The 23121-nt window shown below is 38.2% G+C and overlaps 1 protein-coding gene and 1 long non-coding RNA gene across 7 annotated transcripts in view; one reads left to right on the forward strand and one right to left on the reverse strand.

The window, feature by feature from the left end:
* The window catches only part of LOC103478779 (uncharacterized), a 60743-nt gene that overhangs the window by 17530 nt on the left and 20092 nt on the right, over positions 1–23121 (reverse strand). For 2 of the 3 annotated variants that reach the window (XR_001776691.1, XR_001776689.1), the window contains exon 2: positions 9143–9276. This is a non-coding gene — a long non-coding RNA (uncharacterized LOC103478779). Of the gene's footprint in view, positions 1–9142; positions 9277–23121 lie in introns of those variants that run through there. The other variant, XR_535862.1, reaches the window with a different exon arrangement.
* tab1 (TGF-beta activated kinase 1/MAP3K7 binding protein 1) lies at positions 3044–20845 on the forward strand. 4 transcript variants are annotated; one of them, XM_008432932.2, is made up of 11 exons: positions 3044–3127; positions 3665–3798; positions 4525–4675; positions 4849–4944; positions 5792–5894; positions 9135–9251; positions 11447–11558; positions 13377–13521; positions 13680–13896; positions 15285–15438; positions 19169–20845. In XM_008432932.2, exons 1-11 carry the CDS (start codon positions 3095–3097, stop codon positions 19392–19394), a joined length of 1488 nt encoding a protein of 495 aa, XP_008431154.1. In that variant the 5' UTR covers positions 3044–3094; the 3' UTR covers positions 19395–20845. The 4 variants fall into 4 exon arrangements, with proteins under 4 accessions (XP_008431154.1, XP_008431324.1, XP_008431236.1 ...); XM_008433102.2 differs by having other exon boundaries at positions 19172–20845; XM_008433014.2 differs by having other exon boundaries at positions 13680–13893.

The raw sequence follows: 23121 nt of genomic DNA on the forward strand, positions 1-23121 counted from the left end.
AAATTATTTCAGGGCTTTTTAAAACATTTTTTACCAGGGGTTCCAATGGATGCGAAGGCACTGCGGTCATGGTTTACACTTTGGAGACGAATGTGATGTGAACAGGTGTGGGAAAATGTTTTGAAATACAAGATTAGTTGGATAAAAATGGTTTGGAAATGSAGGGAACTATACAGAGAAGATTGCGTAGTTATGRGGAAATTATCACCCTTTCACAAATCAATACTTCTGATCACATTGTTTTCCGCTCAGTSAGCTCAGTARCGTAAATCACYGTTAGCTATAAAAACTCCCACATCCAGAGCGGGTAATAAATTAAGAGTAGATTGATTTTTAATGAGATGCACGGTTTAATGCAGAAAAAAGCATATCTGGTATCTAATAACTGTCTTTACGTGTGTGTGCGTGTGTATGCGTGTGTGTATGCGTGTGTATTGCAATGTTTTGTTCCCCTGATACTTGTATGTTAGACAGATTTTTTTGTTTTTCTGTTTTTTTTGTTTTTTTTTGTTCAATTGTTGCCTTAGTGCTGACTGCCAAGCAAAAGGCAACCATCAAAGGCGACACACTTGTACACCCGACGTCCCAACTTACACTTTTCTCTCCTAACCTTTCCCCACTAAAGTTCATTTTCTGCGGCTTTGGTCTCGGAGGGAACAAAACCGAGTGAACAAAACCAAGCTTTAGTTAAAATGATGCTGCATTATCAATGCCACACTTGTCGACGTTATCAAAAGAACTCTTCATCTCGGTTTTGTTTCAACAAAAGGATTCAACCGTGAACCTCCTGAGTATTTATGAACGCGCATCGCTCTATTTTCTTCTACAGTAATGTACACCTATCTCTCTCTATAAATATATACATATGTGTAAAGCGRTAATTCAGTGTTCGACAGAGAGATTCTGCTTTATTTTAGGGCATTACGCTAGTTATGTATAATAAAGAAAAAATAATSATGAAAAGACAAGATAAAGAAATTCTATTGTCTGTTGAGTGTTATTGTGATAAGATATATATGACGGGGCTGTCTATGCCTCGTCTTTTACKTTGCTTTTGAGATAGGGAGATGTTTTTATTTTTGGGATAACAATACAATAACTACTAAAATAAACAAAAAGAGAAARAAATTCTRAAGTATATTGTACTTTATACCTCTGTGTAGTCGTAGAAATGTGTGATGTTTTCTCTGTGAGATTTGTTAAACAAAGCAAGGTACGGCTTAAGAACAACAGTGTGTGTTTTTGATGTATCTGATTTCAGTCATAAAAATAAAGAAAATACTGATAAACATGTCGGGCTTCTGGTCTTGGTTTTCATTTTGCTGGCACAGCAGAGCGGAAATGTGAGGCGGAAGGAGTGACCCACGGTTTGCAGCATTTTATTACTTACACATTTCTGAAAAGCATGGCATTCGGTTTGATTGTAGCTCATCTGAGTAAAAGAAGAACTGGTTTTTCAGAGAGTTACGCAAGCTGGCCAGCCTGGTAAAAACTAGCTCCTTGTTCTACACTTTACTTCGTACAGAGTTCCTGAACCCTCGGCTATTAAGAAACTATTGCTTCCTGGAGGTGGTGAAGCTTTAAGTTTTACCCAGTCGCTAACGTTTAGCCGTTGACGTACTGTATGTAATGCACCAGTTCAATGTTATGAAGCTTACTGGAAATTGCCTGCACTGTAAACACCCATAGCCCACTGCAAAGACAGGAGATGGCTGTTAACGTTCAACATTTGGAGGCGTGGTCAACACGGACTGAACGTCTTCTATCACTTCTTCTGCTGCCATTGCTAAAGCTGCAGGTGGACTATAATTATAAAACAGCACAAGAAATTCATCGTTCACTATTTCTCTTTCTGCTTGCTGATTGGCCCRGTATTCTACCAGAGGAATCCAAGACAGTGTGAGAAATGCCAAACAGAACATTGAAGGGCGGTGCGAATCAAAGTGGAATTGTATTGGAAAGCAATAGCCAGGTTAACAGTTGCACCAATCTCAAGTATTTTRTGACMTCTAGCTACTTTCCTTCATGGATTGTCCCCAGTTTACTTTTACTCATCAACTGTGGCCAGCTTCCCTTTCAAGGGCTCTTTCTGTCACATATTTTCAATGTTTACAAAACAGTGGAAAGGACTTCCCTTTACTTTGTTTTTTAAGGAAAGACTTTCTTCTTCCCACTCTTTCACTAGCCACAGATTTTAGAGGACTCCTCTGGCAGACAGATTTSTGTCTGCCTAATGGTCTCTTTGCCAAGCTAGTCAGTTTAGGTAGAAGCTAATRTCTTTGTGTGAAGTTGTGGCATACTTCCATTTTCAAATAATTTTTTCGAAGACGTCAGAACGGAAGATAATTGATGGATGAATAGACAGATGGTTGGACGGACGGACGGACGGATGGATGGATGGATGACAAACCTTCTGTTTGCACCTGCTACTTTGCAGGATTTGCTGTTGTAAATTTCACAATTTTAGTTAACTTAGTTAAGTTCTCCAGAGTCCTGCTGCTGACCTGATTATCTGACTCAGATGTGTTGAAGCAGAAGCAGTCTAAAAGTCACGGGACACCGGACTTTGAAGCCTGAATTTGAAGACCTCTGCCAAATCAAAATCTGTGRAGATCTTCGGTGTGGACTTCTTCTCAGCTGGTTGTAGTTCATTACAATCCCACACGGTGGCAGTATTGTTAAAGGAACCACTCACGATTAAACCACTCGAYAGTGTTGAAGAATTGTCTTCTCTGTATTTCATTTGCAACGCATATTTAATTTTAAAAATAGGAAAACGATGGTAATTGTTACCRTAAAACATTTTTAAAATGTTATTTTATTATAGCTTATTATAAACTGACGCTAAGTCCTTAAGTATGTTGCCTTCATAGGCAGCKGTACTGTGTCTAATGACTAGAATCCAGAATATACTCCAAGAAAGCTACCRACAGAGTCACATCAGGAATTAAAACTAATACAAATATAATAGAACTAATAAAAGCTTTTGTTGCGATTTTTTATTTCCTAACATAAAAAAATGTGCATTTGTGTAGTCGGAGATATCATATCTGACACTGCGGCGTGATCCTGAACKCAGCAAATAGCATCCAACATGGCGGCAGAGCCGAAGACTTTGATGCAAAGCGTAAGTGAAAAGTGTTGTTTATAGCTGTCACTGGCAGCTAATGTTCCTCATGGACATTACTTTAACCCCGTTTGTGTCTCGCGGGGGTCTTTGTTGCTTACTTTGGCTCTTTCATTGGCAATTATTGCCTTTTAATAATGCCAGTTGTAGCTATTTTTAGTAGAGCTCATTAGGTGCCTTGCTAACAGTAAGCTAACCAACAACACTTTAAAACGACTGGAAAATAAAAATGCTTGAGTTAACAAGAAGCAGAAGGAGTGATTATCAGTAATGTCACTGAACCGTGTATTTCTGGTCTTATTTATTTATTTACAGCGAACTAGCTAAGTAGACTTCTACTATTTTATTACTTAGTCATAACACCTGGGGGAGTTTAGGTTTAGCACTCAACTCTCTATTTTCCTGCTTTTTTAAATAGCCGTAGTTAAACATATTACACGAGCAGACATGTCATTTAGAAATAAAAAGTTAAAATTAACAAATATTTACACAGCTTTTCTTATGCTGTTTTTTTTCTTTCTTTTTTTCTGTTTGCAGCAGCAGCAGAGCTGGACAGATGACCTGCCTCTGTGTGAGATGTGTGGCGTGGGAGTGGCGCCCAACTGTGTGTACAGCCAAGATGGTAAAGGAACCCAGAGCCACCCCATGGAGGACAGGCATCTCAGGCTGAGGTGTGTAAGATAGAGCAGCTATGAGGGGGGAGGTTGGCGCATTTCAACTGATTGTGACACATTTTCTTTTCAGAAGTTTCTAGGGTAGTGTTCAAAATGAATTGGTTGTAACCTTCCTTCTCCAATTAACAACAGATGTTTTTATTTTTCAGATGGTAAATATTCTTAAAGACTTTACAAAGTTCTTACAGGGATGGTAGCCCAGGGCGGCAGTTTTTCTGGGGGCCTCAAAGACGTTTTTCTTTCTCTTTTTCACTTCATATAAAACTCAGAGACCCAAATAAAGTTGAGTTGTATGTATATATGGGGACTTTTGTGAATATAAACAATACTCGATGTGTGAAATGTAATGAAGATTCATTAAACCTTGTTTATGTCATATATATCATTTAGTTGCATGTTGAAGCTATTTTTTTTTCCACCAGTAATTATCACGTTGTACTTTTAGGCAGCTAAACATTCTGGTTACGTTATCCAGGACTAGCTTTGGGTTAGTTTTCAAACATTGGTTCAAACTTGTCATACGAGTCTTGCAGTCTACTGTACGGTGGCATCAAAGTTGGATAACCAAAGTGTAAACCCACTCGAAAAATTTAACTCCTTAAATTATCAAGCTATTAACTATTTTTTTTGTAATTCCTTTTGGACTTAAATTTGAATATGGCATTGCTGCTCTCAAAACGATCAACGTTTGCTCATGTTCCTTGCGCTTTGTCATCCAATCAGAGGCGAGAACTGTTTCCTCTATGGCGTTTTTAACGGCTATGACGGCAGCAGGGTGGCGGACTTTGCAGCCCAGTGTCTGACCGCTGAACTCCTACTCGGGGAGATCAACTCAAGTCACACAGACGGTGACGTCCGCCGGATCCTCATTCAGGTCTCTGACTGTTTACTGGTCTGTCTGTCTGTGGAGTCACATCTCTTCCGTGAAACCTTTTATCCGTTGAGTTTTTTCGCTTCTGATTTAGCAGTTTTATCAGTTTTTTGTAGCTCCTCTCATGTGCTAGGGAGCCGCTGAGTGAATTATAATACGTGTTCTCTTTGTTACAGGCCTTTGAGGCGGTGGAGGAGAGTTACTTTAATACAATAGGTGATGCTTTGGCTAAAAAGGCTCACCTGTCCAACTACCTCCTGCCACACAATGAGGTATGCACACATAGAGAGGTGACTTTATGATACAAAAAAGCAGTGATGTACATAAGAACATGAGGTTACGACCTCATCAGTCTGACTCGGCTCTCCTTCGCTCGTTGTAGTTTTTCTTGTTATTCTGCTGTTTTCCTGATTGTTTCAATCGACTTGTTTTTTGTTTTTTTTGCTTTGGGTTTCACTTGCATTTCTCATATAGATCCATTGATCCACTTTTTTTCCACTTCCGATACAGAGATCTGAGGTTTGGTATCAGCCGAAATTGATCCGATACAGAAAAACAGCTGAATTGACTGAAAACATTTTTTTTTTTTTTAAACACAATGAACTGACTTACACAGCTCTTAAATATACCAATAGCTTCGCAGGCTTGGTCAAACATGTAAAAACAACACAACTTTATTATGTTCAGTCAGTGAATTTAGTAGTATAACAGCCAATGTAAAATAAATAACAAGAGGAACTGAAACTGACAAAAAAAAAAAAATGCAACTAACGGTTCAGAAAGTTCAATTAGGATTTCTAAATGTAATGGAAAATAAACAATAAAGCATGACATGGCTCAGAGCATAGAATCAGACTGAATAGATCAGGCACATTGTCACCGATACCCAGTCTAGAATTTTTTTCAATATTGCGACCGATCGGTGCATCTCTAGTTATCCTGTCTGGTTTTTTCTTATTGATTTTCTCAGTTTCTTTCGTCTCTGTTTCTCCGGCTTCCTGCCGTCATCATCTGTTATTTTTATTTCTCTGAATGCTTCCCCGCTGGTCAGAATGTGCCGTCCCACAGTCTCTCTCTGTCTGTCTGTCTCTCTGTCTGTCTGTCCGTCCTCGGAGTCAGAAGGTCCAGGAGCGCCTGAAGGAGCTGGAGCAGGAGKTGTCAGGAGGCGCTACGGCTGTGGTGGCTCTGATTCTCAACAATAAGCTTTACATTGCCAATGTTGGTATGGATACATGTTTTATTTGTGTAAAATTTTACACTTTCTGAGTGGTATTTGTTTATTTGCAGCACTAAAGAGGCAGTATCTGCCTGCCAAAGATCGTTAAAAAGGAAGAATGCTTCCTGCTTTCCACCAGCAGATGTCAGACTTGATGCAGATTTGAGTCGTTTGATATACAGAAAATCTGATATAAACATTACACTGAAACTTAAATTCTAGTTAAGTAATCAATTAAACATTCAGAGTTTCAATCCAAACTCTGTTTTCAATATCAGTTGAGTCAAAGTTTGCCGTCATTGCAATAGAAGAAAGCCAGAATACGAGGTGTTTTTGTGGTTATTTGAGAATATTCTAGTACTATTATGTTTCTGTCTGTCTGTCATCTAAAATGTGACATGTACTGATGGAAAAGATGACTTATTCTCATCTACATCAGGAAAATAATGTCCAACTGGTGCATTTTAACTTTCTAGACTGAAATGGTTTTGCTCAGTTTTGGTGTGTGACACTCTTGGTGTTGCTGCAGCTCTTTGGCTCCAGGACAAACCCTCCTATCTCCTGAGCCATCGACATACCAAACTGCTCCAGGTGTCAGAGATTAGCTGTGATTGACTCTCAATGTTTCAGCCGCAGCTGAGCTGACGCTATTGGTGGAGGTGCAGAAACCTCCCAAACAGAGACACAACGTAGACTGTGAGCAAACTACTGAGCACAAACATTCAACAATCCCGACGATTTTCAGTCTCTGTCTGTCCTGGAAACCTAAAGGAAGGTTTAATCTGGTGTAGACAAGACATAAATCATTGGCTCTATTGTCAGTTGATCTGCTGTCATTCCATAAAGCAGATCCTACAGGCGACTGCTTGAAGCTGGAGAACTTTGCTTGCTTGATTGCACAAGTGTTTGAGCAAATACCAACCCAGCGCCTGAAGCCACAGAACAGAAATTTCAGCTATTAATAAATAATGACATGCAGTATGACATAGAGCATGTTAGGGAAGTAGCTGTAAAACTAAAGAAAGTTGAGGGACAGGTTTGTTTAACGCCCCAGTCGGTTTGTCTTTAAAAAGTCATTAGCGTGTACGCAAAAGAAGAGATTATTCCTTAGTTTGGATCGAATTTTGAAGGAAGTCGGCGTTGGATCCAATTCTGACTATGTATTTGATTTTGGATGAAGTTACAAAAAAAATAATTCTTGTTTACTTGGTCACTAATGCAGTATTTAGCAAAAATAAAAATAAAAAGTGCTAGCTTATCTTTAGGACTGATTCATTACATGAATGATTGGCCGCTGGGAGGATCAGGAGTTCAAAGTTTAGCAGGAAGGTTTGAACCGAGACATTAGTGCGTTTTGTAAACGACTCCCAGCTGTTTGTCTGTGTTGAACACATCATAGCTGGGTACGTGTGGAGCGAAAAGCTGCGCTACATAAACTTTCAACGTTTTTGCTCACATGAACATAAAACCTTGCTCGACAAACGGGCGGATGTTTTCTTTTTTTTTTCTAGTTGAGGACAGAGAAGCCTGATTGTGATTGACATAAAGCAAATTGGCTGCATTGACTGGCCTTGTTCGGCTGATGAGAACGTTACAACACACAGCTTGAGGCAGTTTAGGGATATGAAATCTGTTGGTTGCTCTGGACCTGCATGTAGCATCTGCTTACTGACCCAGAAATGTAATTTTAAAAGTTAATTAATCATTGATCTGTCTTATGCTTCCCCAGCTAGAAGACCGATTCTTTTTTTTTTAATCCTTTTTCAAAGCAACTTCAGATGAAGTTTTTCAGTGAAGTTTAATGATACAGCAGAAGTGTCTTTTCTTTGCTTCATGGGGCATGTTGACCCTGTAATCATTTTTGCAATATTGATAGCAGAGCTGCTTTGATGTTTTAGACATTGAAGTCAGTTCTCAATATACAAACATCTCCACTCAAGGCGTTGTGAACTTTATCCAGTCATTTTCAGTTGTTAAGATTCAGTACGTCTAACATGCTGGTTTCAGCTCTGCTTCTTTGTCACATTTTTTTAGATAATCAAAAAATGTCTGTATTAGACAGATAATGTAAATAAATAAGTATGTTATTCCCAGAGCAGATGAGAAAGAAAGTCACTGATCCACTTTGTTCACTTCTGGTATCGGTACAGATATGTGAGGTTTGGTGTCGGCCAATAACGATCCGATAAGTTATTTATTAATGGAAAATGCATGAAGCGGTAGTGAAACTTCCCCACTGTGGTTGATAAACTGCAGTTCTTTCTAAAGGTCTTTTTTTTATGACTCAGCAATAAGGAGGGCTGGAAAAAAACAAAAGATTTCCAAGACAAAATTAAGTGCTGCTGACCAAAAACAAAACACATTTTCTTTTCTTATTTGTCAAAAAACATCTGGATGGTCCCTGTGATATTTAAAAAATTGCTTTTGCTTTTGCTTTTTGCTTTTATCTTATCAAAAAGTGTGCTATGACATAATTGGACATTTTTAGCATGGATGGAATAACTTTTGCAATAAGACTGCAGACTGGTATATTTTTAAAGATGGATTATTAGATATTTTGCAGCGGTTTGACCTATTTAAGTCGCATTCGTTTACATTTTTCGTGTTTTTAACTTTCTTAGAATCTCCCCAGAATTTGCTCTTTATTGTGCGTTTCTCAAATTGAAATCCCTGAATGGTAAATAGGGAAAACCAATCATCGCTATGTTTAAGTTTGTGAACGTATGGATGGATTCAACATTCTCAGCCATGCACAAAGAAGTTGAGTTCATATGTGTCAAAACATAAATCATTCTAGAAAGAAAAAAAAAAAAGAGAATTGGAAAAAGAAACAAAAGTTGATCATTTTGTAAGTTGTGCTTCCTGTTAAATCTGGTGTAAAAATAACTAACAGAGGTTTTGAGATGGTCTAGTTAAAAGCATGCAGCTAGAAAACTCACCTTTTTTTTTTTTTTTACATACAACCACTTTGGTTTAGTTTACTTTTCTTCTTAGTGGAGTAAATCCTGGTTTATGTAATAAAGTTACTTCTTTGTCTGGTGCTAAAATGATCTTGTTGCTCTGCAACATTTCATTACGGCAAAAAGAAGCAGAAGGGAGGAATTACTTTTTCACACCACGGAACATGATGTCTCCAACAGAAACAGTTTTTTTTTTTTTTTATATCAGATTTATAAATATCAGATTGTGTTGACCTGATCAACACTTATTTAAAATGTCGTTAAAATTCTTTGTTTGTGATTTCAGGTACAAACCGGGTTCTGCTGTGCAAGTCCAGCAGCGACGGTCAGAACCAGGTCCTCCAGATCGGGCGGCCACACAGCACCGACAACGAAGACGAGCTACAACGACTGGCTGCAATGGGTGAGGCGCGTTGACGTGCTCACATCTGTGATGGGATGGAAATGTGAAAATGAATGCATCAGGATTGCCATTACATTTATCCTGTGTTCCTTACAGAATAAATGTGTCATTTAGGCATCAACGTTTCTCAACGGAGATGCTAATACCGAGTTCTGCTGAAGGAACAGTTTGTTCCATACGACAGGCTTTAACAGGACTAACAAGTCCAGCCTGAACCCAACAAATACATTTGTCACTTTTTTAAACATTTGTAGCATAACAAAAGATAAGGTATGAGTTTTTTTTTTTGTTAAATTAAATCAAATATTAGAGAAATTTTGCTTTGGTCTCAGGCTGCAGTCAGTTATTCACTGGGGCCCAATATGTCATTTAAATGTTGGCACAAAGACCGTATATCAACTTTAAACGTGAAAAAATGCAAATTATTTTTATTAGTACTTGTAAAACAAATAGATAATTTTTTTACAACACTTTTAAAAAAAACCCCTCAAATTTATGTTCGAAGCACATAAACATAATTATAAAAATAAAAAGCAAATGCAACTTAAAAAGAATTGAGATTTTCAGAAAATTTGATTCAGAACGAAGGAAAAGATGCTTTTCAATTAAAGCTGTCAGTTTATGGAACAATCTCAACTGTGGGATAAAAGGATCTTAATATTTTTATGCATTTAAATAAATTTGAAAACCATTATGATGAAGCGATATGGCATTGAATAATGTTTTGTTGGATATTTTTTGTTACAATCTGTAACAGTCTTCTGAGCTGAATATCTGATTTTCTTTTTAAGAGGCTGATATTGTCACTTCATTCTTCTTCATGCTCCTTTTCATTGACTGTTTCTTTCAGTTTTTACATGAACTATTCATATTTATTATTGAGTGACTGAAATAAAAAATGGTTTCCATTCAACCAGGTTTGCTTGTGATTGACAGTGAGTCAGGGATCTCTCAAAAAGAGGATCAATTTAGAAAAAAACTCAGTTTTATTTAAAACGTTCATGTCGAAAATTATTTCTAACATTCTCTGTGATCAATAAAAAAAACTGACATCTTCACTGGTATTACAGCCACCAAATCTTTCTAACTTTTGACCCGATTCTTGCTGGTCTCCACTTGCAATTTGCTGAATTATTTTGTGTTTGATGTTGAGATCATCCTAAACTTTAACTTCCATCTCAAATTCTCTCTCAGATTCAAGCTGTAACTCTAGCTGGACCATTCAGAATTAGAATAATCATGTTAATAACTTAAAACATAACTTTAAACTAAAATCTGACAAGGAAATAGCTAATTATGGTCTGTTTAGGACCCATAATTATTTAGTATTAGTCTTTTTTCATTGTTTAGTTAGGCTAGTAATTCAGACCATTTTCTGGGCAAAGACTGAATATTTACATTAAATGTGACGTGTTATTTTTTAAAAAGAATTATTTACATTTTGAATAATAAAATGTGGAACAAGTGAAGTGCTGTGAGTACTTTCCAGATAAGTCACATGAGTGTAATGTGTGATGTCACAGCCTTAGTGGCTGTGTTTTTCCACTAAAAAGTGGAAAATGTTTAAAGCAACAGGAAATTTGAAAATATTACTAGGTAATTATGTGGTATTGGATGGCATTATTAATAATATCTAAACACCAATTATAAAGTCTTAGACACAGGCAAACATAAAACAAATACAATTTAAATATATATATATATATTTCACTCCAGTTATTTCACCCTAATTAAAGTGTCCAAAGTTTTTTTAGTCATTTAATTCATTTTATTTGCTGAGAATATAGAATAAAGAGTCTCTTTAACCCATCTTTGCTATCACTGTTACTGGTGTTCAAATAAAATCAAATAAACAAGCAAACAATTCTCAGCCTGGTGGGGGCAGCAAGTCCAGCCTGGTGGTCGTCACACAACTTCTTTACATTTTGTCACATTACAACATAAACATAAATGTTTTCCATTGGGATTTAATGTGAAACACTAAAGTGAAGAAGAGAGAAAATGATAAATGATTCAAAACAAGAGAAACGTCAACCTGCAAACTCGTGCTGTTTTGATTTTCCCAGCCTCCGTTTCCTGCTGCTTTCATTGCTTTCGTTCTTCCTCTGCTCCTTACGATTCATCTCGTGTGTGCGTGCGTGTGTGTGTTTAATGCCCGCTCCACTGTGGTCTACAGCGTGTCTCCTGTGTCATAGGTGTGGACGTGGCTCGAATACGGCAAGCAGGACAGATCGCTGGACAGAGCAGCACCAGGCGGCTGGGAGACAGCAGAGTGAAGATCAACTACTCTGAGATAGATCTGCTCAGGTGACGCCTGCCGTCGGCTTTCCGACTACGTTTACATGAGTTCATGCAGGTTGTGTTATCTTTGTGCTTTGTCCATTTCTGAGAAACCACCGACATGTGTTCACGTTTACTGTAACACAGTATACAACTTGACTGATTGTGAAAAGCAAGACATTTATCTACAAATTTGAATTTGTTGATGTTTTTAATCCACACAGGAGCAAAATTTCACCAAGAGGCTGAGATACTTACAGATATTCACTCATGTTTTTGATAAAGTGTCAGAGGAGCAACATGATTTTTGTAGCTGTTGATCCTTTCTTATCCTAGGAGCCATATTTGCCTTCAGTCCAGCTAAATAACACCGTACAGCTGCAAATGTTACAATACCTTTTGTTTTGACAACTTGAAAGTTTTGAGAAATGCCTAGCTTAGCGGTTCTCAACGTGGGCGGTACCGCCCCCCCAGGGGGCGTTCAGGGGACGGCACGGGGTGCTGGCAGACATTTTTACAAAAGGGGGGCGCTAGGATGCCTTTGGGGGGCGTTTGGTCGAAGGTAAACTTTACACCTTAAATGCACAACAATGCCAGTTTAGACTTTGAGCAACTTGGTAAAACTGTATTGTGTAACATTAAATCATGCTTGGCTGCAACTGTATCGATGGCAGCTCTTCTGCTATTCAGTGTTTGTTAGCTTCTGTTAGCTTCTTGGCGCAGCTCCGTTCTCCTGCTACTGGTAGCTTCACCGCTGCTGTGATTCACTTTGGTATTTTTGTACATATGTTTTGGTAGTGCTTTGATCATGTTAAGCAGCAACTTAAATTAAAAAGTGTTTTATTTACATTTGAAAGCTGCCAGCTTCCCTGGAAGGACAACAGAAAATCGCTCTTATAAGCATGTAATTACTAAAATCACGATACCCTCACTTTGTATCCCTCTGAAAAATGAACCCATTTAAATAAAGAAATCCCTCCATGGGTGATACCACGATAGAGAGCGTTCATTTTATAGCGTTAACACCGGTGCTGTAAGTGGTCCGGAAATGGTTGTGATAGAACAACGGTACCACAGCACTTTTAAATTTCAATGATCAGAATACCGAAATTGTTTTTGTTGTTTTAAAAAGTTTATGTCAGTCTGCCTTTTCCATTGCATCACGTTTTGCTGGTTGAAGAAAATTCATTAGGAATTCAAAGTTGTGGAGCCAATTATTTTGAGAAAACCACAGATGTTGAATGTTATATAATGATAACACCCCGGAAGAAAAACGCATCGTTAAACTCTTTGTCTGTAAACTCCTTTTATTAATGTTGCATGAAATCAATGCTGTGATTATTAAGAAAGTATTTGAAAGTGTTTAATCTCTCATCTCTACTTTTTCTTCTCATGGCCGTCATTACCGTACCAGAGCCAAGCCTCTTTAAAGTGCTTTATTCACAAACACACACACACACACACACACACACACACACACACACACACACACACACACACCCATTTCCTCATTTCCTGTGGTTATACAATATCCAGGCAAATCATATCCAAATACTTTTGCATCATTCAAATTTTAACCCCCATCAGACACAGAATGGAATCTGTATTGCATTATCTCCTTACTGCTATCAAGGAGAAAGCAGAACATCCAATATAATTCATAAAAAAAAGTCTAAGGCATTCTTTGGATCAATACAATAAACTGGTGTTGATGTCAAGCCTCTAATGTTCTGTTGCTGTATCGACTTTAATTGTTTTTTTGTTGGTTTTTCTGTTTCCACTCGTATTTTGCCAACCTTGTCCTGTCTTGTCTTTGTCTCAYGCTTTTCTGTCGCTCTCCGTTAGTGCGGCCAAAGCGAAGCCCATCATCTCTGAGCCGGAGATCCATGGCAGCCACCCTTTGGACGGTGTAACAGGATTCCTGCTGCTGATGTCAGAGGGTCTAATAAACGCCCTTGAGTCCGCCCACGGTCCAGAACARGTCAACCAGGTTAGCAATAACGCTATTGTTCTTTTTTTGGTTCTTTTCGCTCTTCAAGCCTCACATGAAACGTCTTTTCACTTCCTTGGCGTTCAAGTCTTTTTTCCTCTTGTCTTCTCAAATGTGGCTATTATTCTTTTTTTAATTGTCTCCCCTCTCCTACGTAGGAAATTGTAGCCATGGTAGCGGCCGAGCTGGCCCAGCAGACCAGTTTGGAGGCGGTGGCTCAGTCCGTGGTGGAGCGGGTCAAGAGGCTTCACCACGACGTCTTCGTGTCCGGCCGTCAGAGAGCGGCCTTCTGCTCTCGGCACGAGGACATGACCCTGCTCATTCGCACGATCAATTRCCCGCTGGCGGACGCCGCGCTCACGCCCACACAAGGTAGAAAGTGTTATTCTCAGAAGGAAAATTCCCGTTCCACCGCATTGGAGAAAATTCTGGGAAGGTTAAAGACTTCTACAACGGCTACAAAACTGCAGTGTTTTCTTTTTATTATTGCCGATTTCCTACTCTCAACATTTAAATACGATGGGTTAGCTTTTATTTTTTGCAAACTCAGCTAACAACCTCTTGCTAAATAATATCTTAAGTTTGTCCTATGTAAGGTCTAGACTTATTTTTCTCAGTTTTGTTTTTAAATGAGCAAATATAAGATCTGTTAAAATCAACATCTCAGTTTCTTGTATTTGTACTCAGCAGTTCACAAAAAGTTGGGATTTTAATATTGCGGTACATGTATGTGTGTTTGTACCAATCAGGGAGCAGTCAGGTGATAAGTATCGTATCAATTATCATTACTTATGATGATAATTTCAGTTAATTGTTGTAACAATAAATTCCAATTAATTATGTTTTAAAAAACAACTGTCTTTACTGTATGTTTACTGAATGCTAACGGTCTAATTAGCTGTAGCACAACGTCTTTTTTTCCCTTAGTGTATGAGCGAAACGAGTTACAGCTGCTGTCCGACTTTTAGTTATTTGTACTTTATCTACTCTCATTGGCTGTTTAACACAGTACTGTGCATCTTTTTGTCTTATGTGTAAATAACAAATGTTAATGAAGGAAACTAGCTCCAGGCAAACTTAGTTTGAATGCTGTGATAGAAATATTATTGTACTAATGTTTTTTCTCGATCTCATGGGACGATTACTTGAATGCAGTTTCAGTTTAAACCCTGATTCATAATTTATAAAAATGAAAGACAGTCAGTTGCTTCCATTCACTCCCGTTTTGCTCTTTTTGCAAATTCTTTTGTTTAGTAACATGAGAAGTTTTAGCCTGCTTCCATTTGCTTCGTAAATACAGGATCCTACGTTCAGTCCATCTTTAAGATGAACCAAAACATTCCTTACTGAAGTACATATGTTTATTATATCTGAAGAATGTCGTCGTGTTCGCTGCAGAATGTTTCTGAGTTTCAGAGCAGTTTCTTTTCCTGGATCGCTCCAATCGTTAGTTGTTTTTAGTGTTTAGTTCTGAGCCTTGAGAAAATGAAAACACGACTCTTATCAGTGTTGTCAAGAATAAAAAAGGTCAAAATAACCTTCTCAATTTTTTAAAACACATTACCAAGAAGCAAATTTTCACTGAAATCGCATGCTGTTCATTACTGTTTAGTTGTATGGAAATATTTTTGAGAAAACGTTAAAAAATGATGTCCCATTTCCATGTTTAAGCAAACCATCAACACTTTTAAACGGAAGGGAAAATATGAATAACTGGGACGTTTTGCCGCAGATTTTAACATCTTCTCCTGCACCTCTTTCAGGCGGGCGAATCTATCCAGTTTCGGTACCGTACTCCAACAGCCAGAGCACCAGTAAAACCAGCGTGACCCTCTCACTGGTAATGCCGTCTCAAAGCACCCTGACCAACGGGACTAACACCGCCTCCACCCTGGAGGAAGGCACCCCCACACCGGGGTAAGCTTGGCTTTTTTAACTCCCTGCAGGCTTTCTCCTTCTGTTGCTATTTTTGTCCCTTCTTCTCGAAATGCCGCCGTTTTGTTTTCCTTGCTCAACCTTTGTCTTTGTTTCTACGGCTGTGGGCGAGTTTATTTTAAATGTATTAAAAATAAGCATGATTAGACTTCCTCATTCTTCCTCTGGTGTATTTATTTTAAGGTGCGCTTGATTTTCACTCCCCTGCCTCCAGCCTCCGCGGCTGTGTTTATTTACATTAGGCAAAGTTTTTATTCCTCACACTTGCGCTGTGGGTTGATCTGGGTAGCTTATCATTTTGCAGCTGAAAACGGGTATTGTAATATTTAATAATACTCTTACACATAGCATATGTCAAACAATAGTTTTACATGTGTTAAAGTACTCAAATTCACTGTAGTTGACAAAGGACTTGCTGCTATTTCAGGGAAAGGAGGTTCCACAAAATATTTATGCAGTGAGCTGATTACAAATAGTTTTTTAAATAAATTTGCAAAAAGAAAAAAAACCTGCATAAAGTTGGTTTAAAAAAATCTGAATATTGCATTGCATTGTATTAGTGCTTCTTAATAAGTGGTACCACCCCTTCCTCTGTGGTACCACAGAGCAAGTAGAGGAGGACAGAAAGTGTAAGCAGGCTTTAAAATGTCTTAAATTCATTTAAAAAAAAAGTTATCCTTTAATATGTTAATGGTCTTAAATTTTGTCGTGGCAGGATTATTTCATTTGATATAGTCTAAGTAGTTTTTCAGTTTTTTTCTCATGGAACTTTTCTGTGAGGCAGAAGTTTATCACATGCAGACATCTTCATCTGTGACTTGAGGCAGTTGCAGCTACCGATATAGCTGCTAATATACCCCTGCTAGCTAGCTAGCATTTTCACGTCAATCATGTGCAAATTTATCGCCAGTTGGAGGAACGACGATCATCTTCACCATTGGCCCACTTCTGTGGCCAAACATGGCAGTCAAGCACCAGTCTGACCTATTTAAGACTTTTATTGCAACAAAGTTGTTACTACGCAGGGAACTACAGCTGAGAAGCTGAGAAGAAAAACACAGTAGATGCAGCTAGGTTGACAAATGGGGGAAAAAAGATGAGGGATAACAAGATTTTTAATTATTTTCACAAATAGCATTTCTGTCACGATACGGGTCTTAAACTTCATTCATAAGGTTCTTAAAAAGTCTTAATTTTGAGTTGGTGAAACCTGCTGTCACCTTGTTACAAAAGGAGAGCGCTGCCATTCTTTTGGGGAGCGTTAGCTTACAGTTTACACCAAGTATGCATAACAATACCAGTTTAAACTTTGAACTACTTGTGAAAAACCATGGAATACTTAGTTTAATTGCAGGACATGTAATGTAAACATAGCAACTTGCATTAAAAAGTGTTTTAATGTGCGTTTGAATGCTGGACGCTATCAGGGGAWGTCCGACAATGGAACATCTAATCTCGTAAATATATAACCACCGAGATAACAATTTGCTCACAATGAAGGTAAGTTCATGAAAGAGAGCGCTCATTTTTCAGAGTTTACACAGTAAATACCATGAGGGTGACGTATTCTAATGTCCCGCTCTCCTGAAGGCAGCACACCACAAGAAGCAGACAGAAGCGCTGAAAGGAAGAAAAGTTACCATCAATACAGCTGCAGTGCCATGGACATGGAAATGCGGTTCAGAGTTTAAACTGGTGTTGTACATTTTTGCTGTGGTCCTTTTTTGCAAGACGGACAAGCAACATGTGAGAAAATGGCACAGAAGAAGAAGAAGGAAGATCTCAGGAAGATCAAGCAGGAAGCAGCTGCTTGACAGAACCCTTTAGTTAGGAAACAATAAAAACTCAAAACTTCCAAGGTTCCGGTTTGTGTGCAGTGCCATTTGTGGCAATCTGCGGCTTGATATGCTAACTTCATTCTAAATTAGCTTGCAGATTAACAGCAATTTCTCTCCAAACTGTTCTTCCTGCGTATAATTTAGCTCTGACTGCGATTCACTTCCTACATACGCAAAATATGACAGCTGATCTTCACTTTCATAATCGCTAATTTTTTCTGTCTGCTGCTGTTGCTTTGGGATTAAACTGGAACTGTGACTCATGGCAGACTGTTGTGCTTCAGGGAACCTCAGCACAGGCAGTCACCCCGTAAACAACAAGCTTATGCAAAACTGAGATTATTCTGATCACCTTCTACTTCAAGTGAGGCGTTGGAGTCATCAAAACTCAACACTAAAAAAACACTTGGAGAATTTCAGCTTCTGATGCAGTGTAAAACACGCTACGTCAGGATATGAGACGTGAAGTATTAAATTGGTTTTTAGTTTATTTTATTTTTTGATCAGCATTTTTAAATGGAATTTATCTGCGGCAGCAGCTGTATTTATTATAATAATTAGAGGTGCGATTTGTCGACTAAGTTAAGATAAAGTTAATTAATCATACTGATCAACTAATGAGTAATTGATAAGTGGGCATCTTCTTAAGAACCTCGGTTTTCTCTTGTATAAACAGAAGCAACCGGTTTTCCACAAGATGAAGGGGCTACATTTTTCATGTGGTGAAATTAAATTAAAAAAGGAGTAAATTTAAAGATTATTTTGTGTCAGTTGTATTAAATGCTGTGGCTCACGTTATTTAGCTAAGACGTATTTATAAACCATAGCAAATCAGGAACCAGTTAGGTTGCTGAATAGAAAAATAAGACATGAAAATAAAACATGTGAAACACTTGATCCTCCTTGAACAGAGAGATAGAGGTTCTACTATTAAGGTGATAATTCAAAGAGCGTATTGACTGTACATATATTTCAAAACAGAACCGCATAAAGTGCATTTCCAACCCTCGCGAGGCTCTGTTGGGATCGTTTCTTTTTCCGTTCTTCTATATCACCGCCATCTTGGATCCAGTGTTAAGTGGGTCCGCTTTGCATAAAGATGACCAGCGGCGCCCTCTGCTGGATGGCGGTCAAACTACAACACTAAACGGAGGTCTAAGCTAATCAATTGGAAATAATTTGAAACTAGAAATTAGTGGACAATTGCGATATGATTAATTGTTTGCATCCCTATTAATTATGTATGTTTTATTTGACAGGATAAGTGTTTGCCAGCCTTTACTGTTCAGCCTCTTGTACAGCTGACTGTAGCTAATGATAAGTAGCACTTGAATATGGCTGCTGTCTGTGCAAATCGTCTTTATTTAGTCCCTCTGAGGGGTAACAATCCAGGTCCTCCTCCTTTTATGAGTTCCAGTCTCTCTCTCTTTCTCTCTCTTGCTGTTTGACTCACATCTCTGTTTGTCTTTTTTTTTTTTTTTCTTAACTGGCCCTGGCTTGTCGTTCTCCGTCCTGCGTCCTACTCTCCATCTTTGCCTGTTGTTTTTCCACTACTCCGTTAGCATGCTGAACCCGACCGCGAGCCAAGCCTCTGTTGACATCCTGCAGCCTATAATTGAACTCCCCCTTCCCAAACCCCCTCCTTCCCCTCTCCCTCTCTCTATCTCCGACTCCTCTCTCTCCACCACTCCCTGGCCTCCCCTCCCTCTCTCCACCTCTCTGTTTTGTCTCTCCACTCGTGACATGGACCTATTTCCCCCGTTCTCTTCGTCTATCCCAACTCTCATACCTGCCGTCTCCTTTTCCTCCTCCACTGTTCCCCACCACCCAACTTTCTCTTCCTCCCCGCCCTCTTCCTCCTCTTCTCATCCCAGCAGCCAGAGCCCTACAGCCACCCTGCAGTCCACCAACACCCAAACACAGAGCTCCAGCTCCAGCTCAGGGGATGGAAGCCTGTTTCGTCAGAGAGGGAGCCAAGCAGTGCAGCCCGACGAGACCGGCAGGGTCCCGCCCTACGTGGACTTTAGTCAGTTCTACCGACTTTGGGGAGGGGACAACAGCGACAGCCAAAGCACACAGGGAGGCCTTGGACCCCAGTAAGAAGGAAAGTCTGAAGGAGGGGCATGAACTACAAGGAGAAATGTTGTTTTTGTTTTGTTTTTTTGTTTTTTTAATCAAACTTGTGGAATTATGAACAATATGTACTGCAAAAGAGACTTTGTGAGCATGAGTTGGAAGGGACCGGGGCTTTCTATTATTTCTGCAATGAAAACTGTGAGGAAGTGGCGTCACACCACACCCCAATCAATTAATGTTTGCTTCTCTTTGAAACATAAACAATCACAACTTGGTTACAGTAATCCAGATTGGTGAAGTTCCTGTTGAAGGGAACTCCAGGACCTGGACAAGGATGTTTTATTCAAGGCCTTAAACTGTAACTAATGAATGAATGAAAGCATCTGAAAGTACATTTTTATTTGCTGTCCAAATATATATATATATTCTATCTCCAGATAATTTAAGGACTTGTCTAATTTTTTTTTCTATGCACATTTTTATCATCATTATATTCCATTTATTTTGACTTGTAGTGGGACTCGATTCAAATTTTTAATCGAGTTCATCCAAAACTGTATGTCGACAAAAACAAGCAACATTTTCAATTCAAAACCCTTTTTGCTGCTAAATTACCACTATTGTCACTAACTCATTTTAACACAAGTTGAACACAACGATGGACTTCTCCAGCGTCCCGTCAGATTATTTTTGTGAAGCAAAAATGTGGGTTTTTTTGGGCCAAGATGAGCAGTTTTGATGTCCACTGCTTATGTCTGTCACTTGTGTCACTTGTGTGTTAGATTTACAGGCATCCCGGAAACACACCAGTACAAAGGTTCCAGCCAGAACCTTTGTATGTTAAAGAAAAACTAATTAATAAATTAACCTGTTAAACTATTTTTAACGAATCAAAATCTATGCAATTCATCGAAATGAACACATAAAAGTTCCAGCCACAATTCTGACACTTCATGGACGCTAAAAAATGCCTCCAAATATCAGTTATTTCAAACACTGTCATAGATTATGATAAATGTATCTGTAGGGATTCAATTTTGCAAGCGTATTAAATAAAATAAAAAATTCAGTGATCATCTTCAGTCACTGTAGCATTTATTTATATAGGTAACTTGCATCGCAAATCCACCTCAGACCAATCTCACAGATTTTTGATAAATATGTCTGGCATGATGTGCTCCTTTGCACAATGTTAAAGTAATTTTATTGTTTCTATAAATGCATTTGGCAACACCTTATTAGAATAAGGCATTTTACTTTGCATGTAAAGAAAAGGTTACGTACTTTCATATTATAAGCAGTACCTTAAATCGTGTAATGCAGCGGCGGCTCTTTTTTTCTCTCTGGAGCTCTACCCAAAGCCTTGTGGTCAGACCTCTTGAGAGGCTCGCCGTTTCTTTTTATAGAATACTTCATCAGACTTCYTGCTCTCAACACCTTCGTACACTTAAATATGACAAGTTAAAAAAAAAAAACACACACACACACACACATAGACGTGTCATTTTAAACTTTTTCTGACCTCCTGTCCAAAACGGCTGAAGAATGTCTCCACAACTTAAAAGTAGATTTTTTATCTAGATAATAATAAAAAAAAGTCAGACAACAACTTTAGGTGGCAGAGCCAAAAGCCTTTTTTTTTTTTTTTTTTTTTTTACATTTTCCAGCAGAACTACTAAAGGGGCCATTTGGCCAACATTCTGGCACAGGGCCGTGCAGAGACCACTAAAGGGGCAGGTGCTCAACAACAAAAAAAAGGGCACATCCAACCGTATTTTAGGACAGAATATTAACAAAGCCACTCAGCTTTCAGAGTTTAATAAACAATGATAAATTACAAAAATGTGACATATACAATCAAAGCTAACGAACATCTCCATATAGAGCATAACACTATGCCTATGTAAGATATTTTATTAGTAATTTCTTTCTGCAGGTCTATTTTGTTATAGGGAAGTATTGTAATATTCAAACACGCAATTTAGCATAATATGTAAATCAGAGCTACACCACCAGACATATTTTGTCTTTACTGAATTACACTATTAAAAATATAAACAAGGGCACAAWGCAACCTTTTAGTGACTGTAATCTATAAAACAAAGAGCTGCCTGTTTGCTRCACTTGCAGTGGAGATGAAGATGGTCCATTCTGGAAGCAGAGCTGCATCAAACTATCGTGGAACTGCAGAAAAAAGAAAAACACAAAAGCAAAAATTTAATTGTTAATGCATGTCACCATGAGAAAAGCCTACTGAGTTTTGCTTAAAAAAAACTTTTAAACATTTAAATCACATTTTTGACTCATGAAGTTAACTTTCTTTTTTGGGAAACAAACTTATTTGCCCTTATCAGAAATCTTTTCTTGCTATTCTAAGTTTTTGTTTGTGACTCAAAGTTTTCCTTGTGATTCTCACATGACGTCTTGAGCAGGGCCTAAAATCACAACAAAAGATTACTGATGTGTGCAAATAAATGTTTGTTTTCTAAAAATTAGTTATTTAATTTAAAAAAGTCTTTTAAACAAAACTTTTTTTAAAGGAATCATTACAATTCCAAAAGTTTTGATTACAATTTTATTTTACTTAACTGAGGTTAGTATTTYTTTTTCCATTGAATAATTGGGAAACAAATTTAACTTAATACTCTGTGAACCAGACCCTAAACTTAAACTCTGGGTTGAGTTTTTCCCCCTTCATTAATGACACACTTTTATTACATTCATTATATCTATCATGGTAATCAGGGTGAGTTATTTTTAATTCTAAATGAATATCTTTGTTGGTCTTTTATTTAAGTGTTATTCTCCTTCAATATACATTTACCTAATGCCAGAATAAATGCAATGTACATTATGCAGCAAAGGAAATTAGAAGATCGGACATATATCCATTATGGAGATGATCGGTTTTGGACGGGCGATGTGCCCTTATTGCATGAGCGATACTGAAGAATGACTGATATTATTAAAGATACAGGGGAGAAGCTTTTTAGTTATCTTGCTTTGCTAGCAAAGTCAGCTAGCTAGTAGCACAACAACAACAACCTAATGTCTGTATGATAATAATAGTGAATCGATAGATAAGAACAGTTTCTCCTCACCTGGCTGCCTCCTCCCGCTCAGTAGTTCTTCAGAGAAAGGCAGACGCAGAGGCCTGTCAGTGTCTGTTGTATTTCATTACCTCTCTGCTTAAACCGCGACTCYGAGCTGAAGCAGAAACGATACTTCAACGTTTTCCGTCATCTGACAAGTAGCAAGCCTACTCCACTTTATTCACCAAAAACGTTTTTTTTTTTAATTCACCAAAAACTGTTCTGTAATCTGGAACGTTCGCTACGTTGAACTCCTCAGTTAGCCGCCTTATCGCACTGCGCCAGAGGCAATTGCGTCATGCGTCACGGGCAAAAGGTCAAAGGTAACAAGGTGACCGGCTTATTATGTTATACAAAAAAACAGAAAAGCAAAGAATTTCAGCACATGTTTTTATGTGTCAGAAGAGGGCTTAGGAAATAATAATACCAAAAAAAAAAAAATTTGACCAAAAGGGCACTTGGGGGCAAGGAGCAAAAAGGGCAGGTGCTCAAGCACCCCAGCTCCCCCCTCTGCACGTGCCTGTTCTGGCACTTTGTGACACTTGACCTTATTTCTGGGAGCAGACTAGAAAWCCAGTAACATTTGATTAAGATATTTCTGTAGCTGATAATTCCATCAGAATATGACAAGAAATACTTTTTWAAAAATCTGGTTTTGT

The sequence above is a fragment of the Poecilia reticulata genome, linkage group LG1, assembly GCF_000633615.1.
Source record: "Poecilia reticulata strain Guanapo linkage group LG1, Guppy_female_1.0+MT, whole genome shotgun sequence".
NCBI lineage: Eukaryota > Metazoa > Chordata > Actinopteri > Cyprinodontiformes > Poeciliidae > Poecilia > Poecilia reticulata.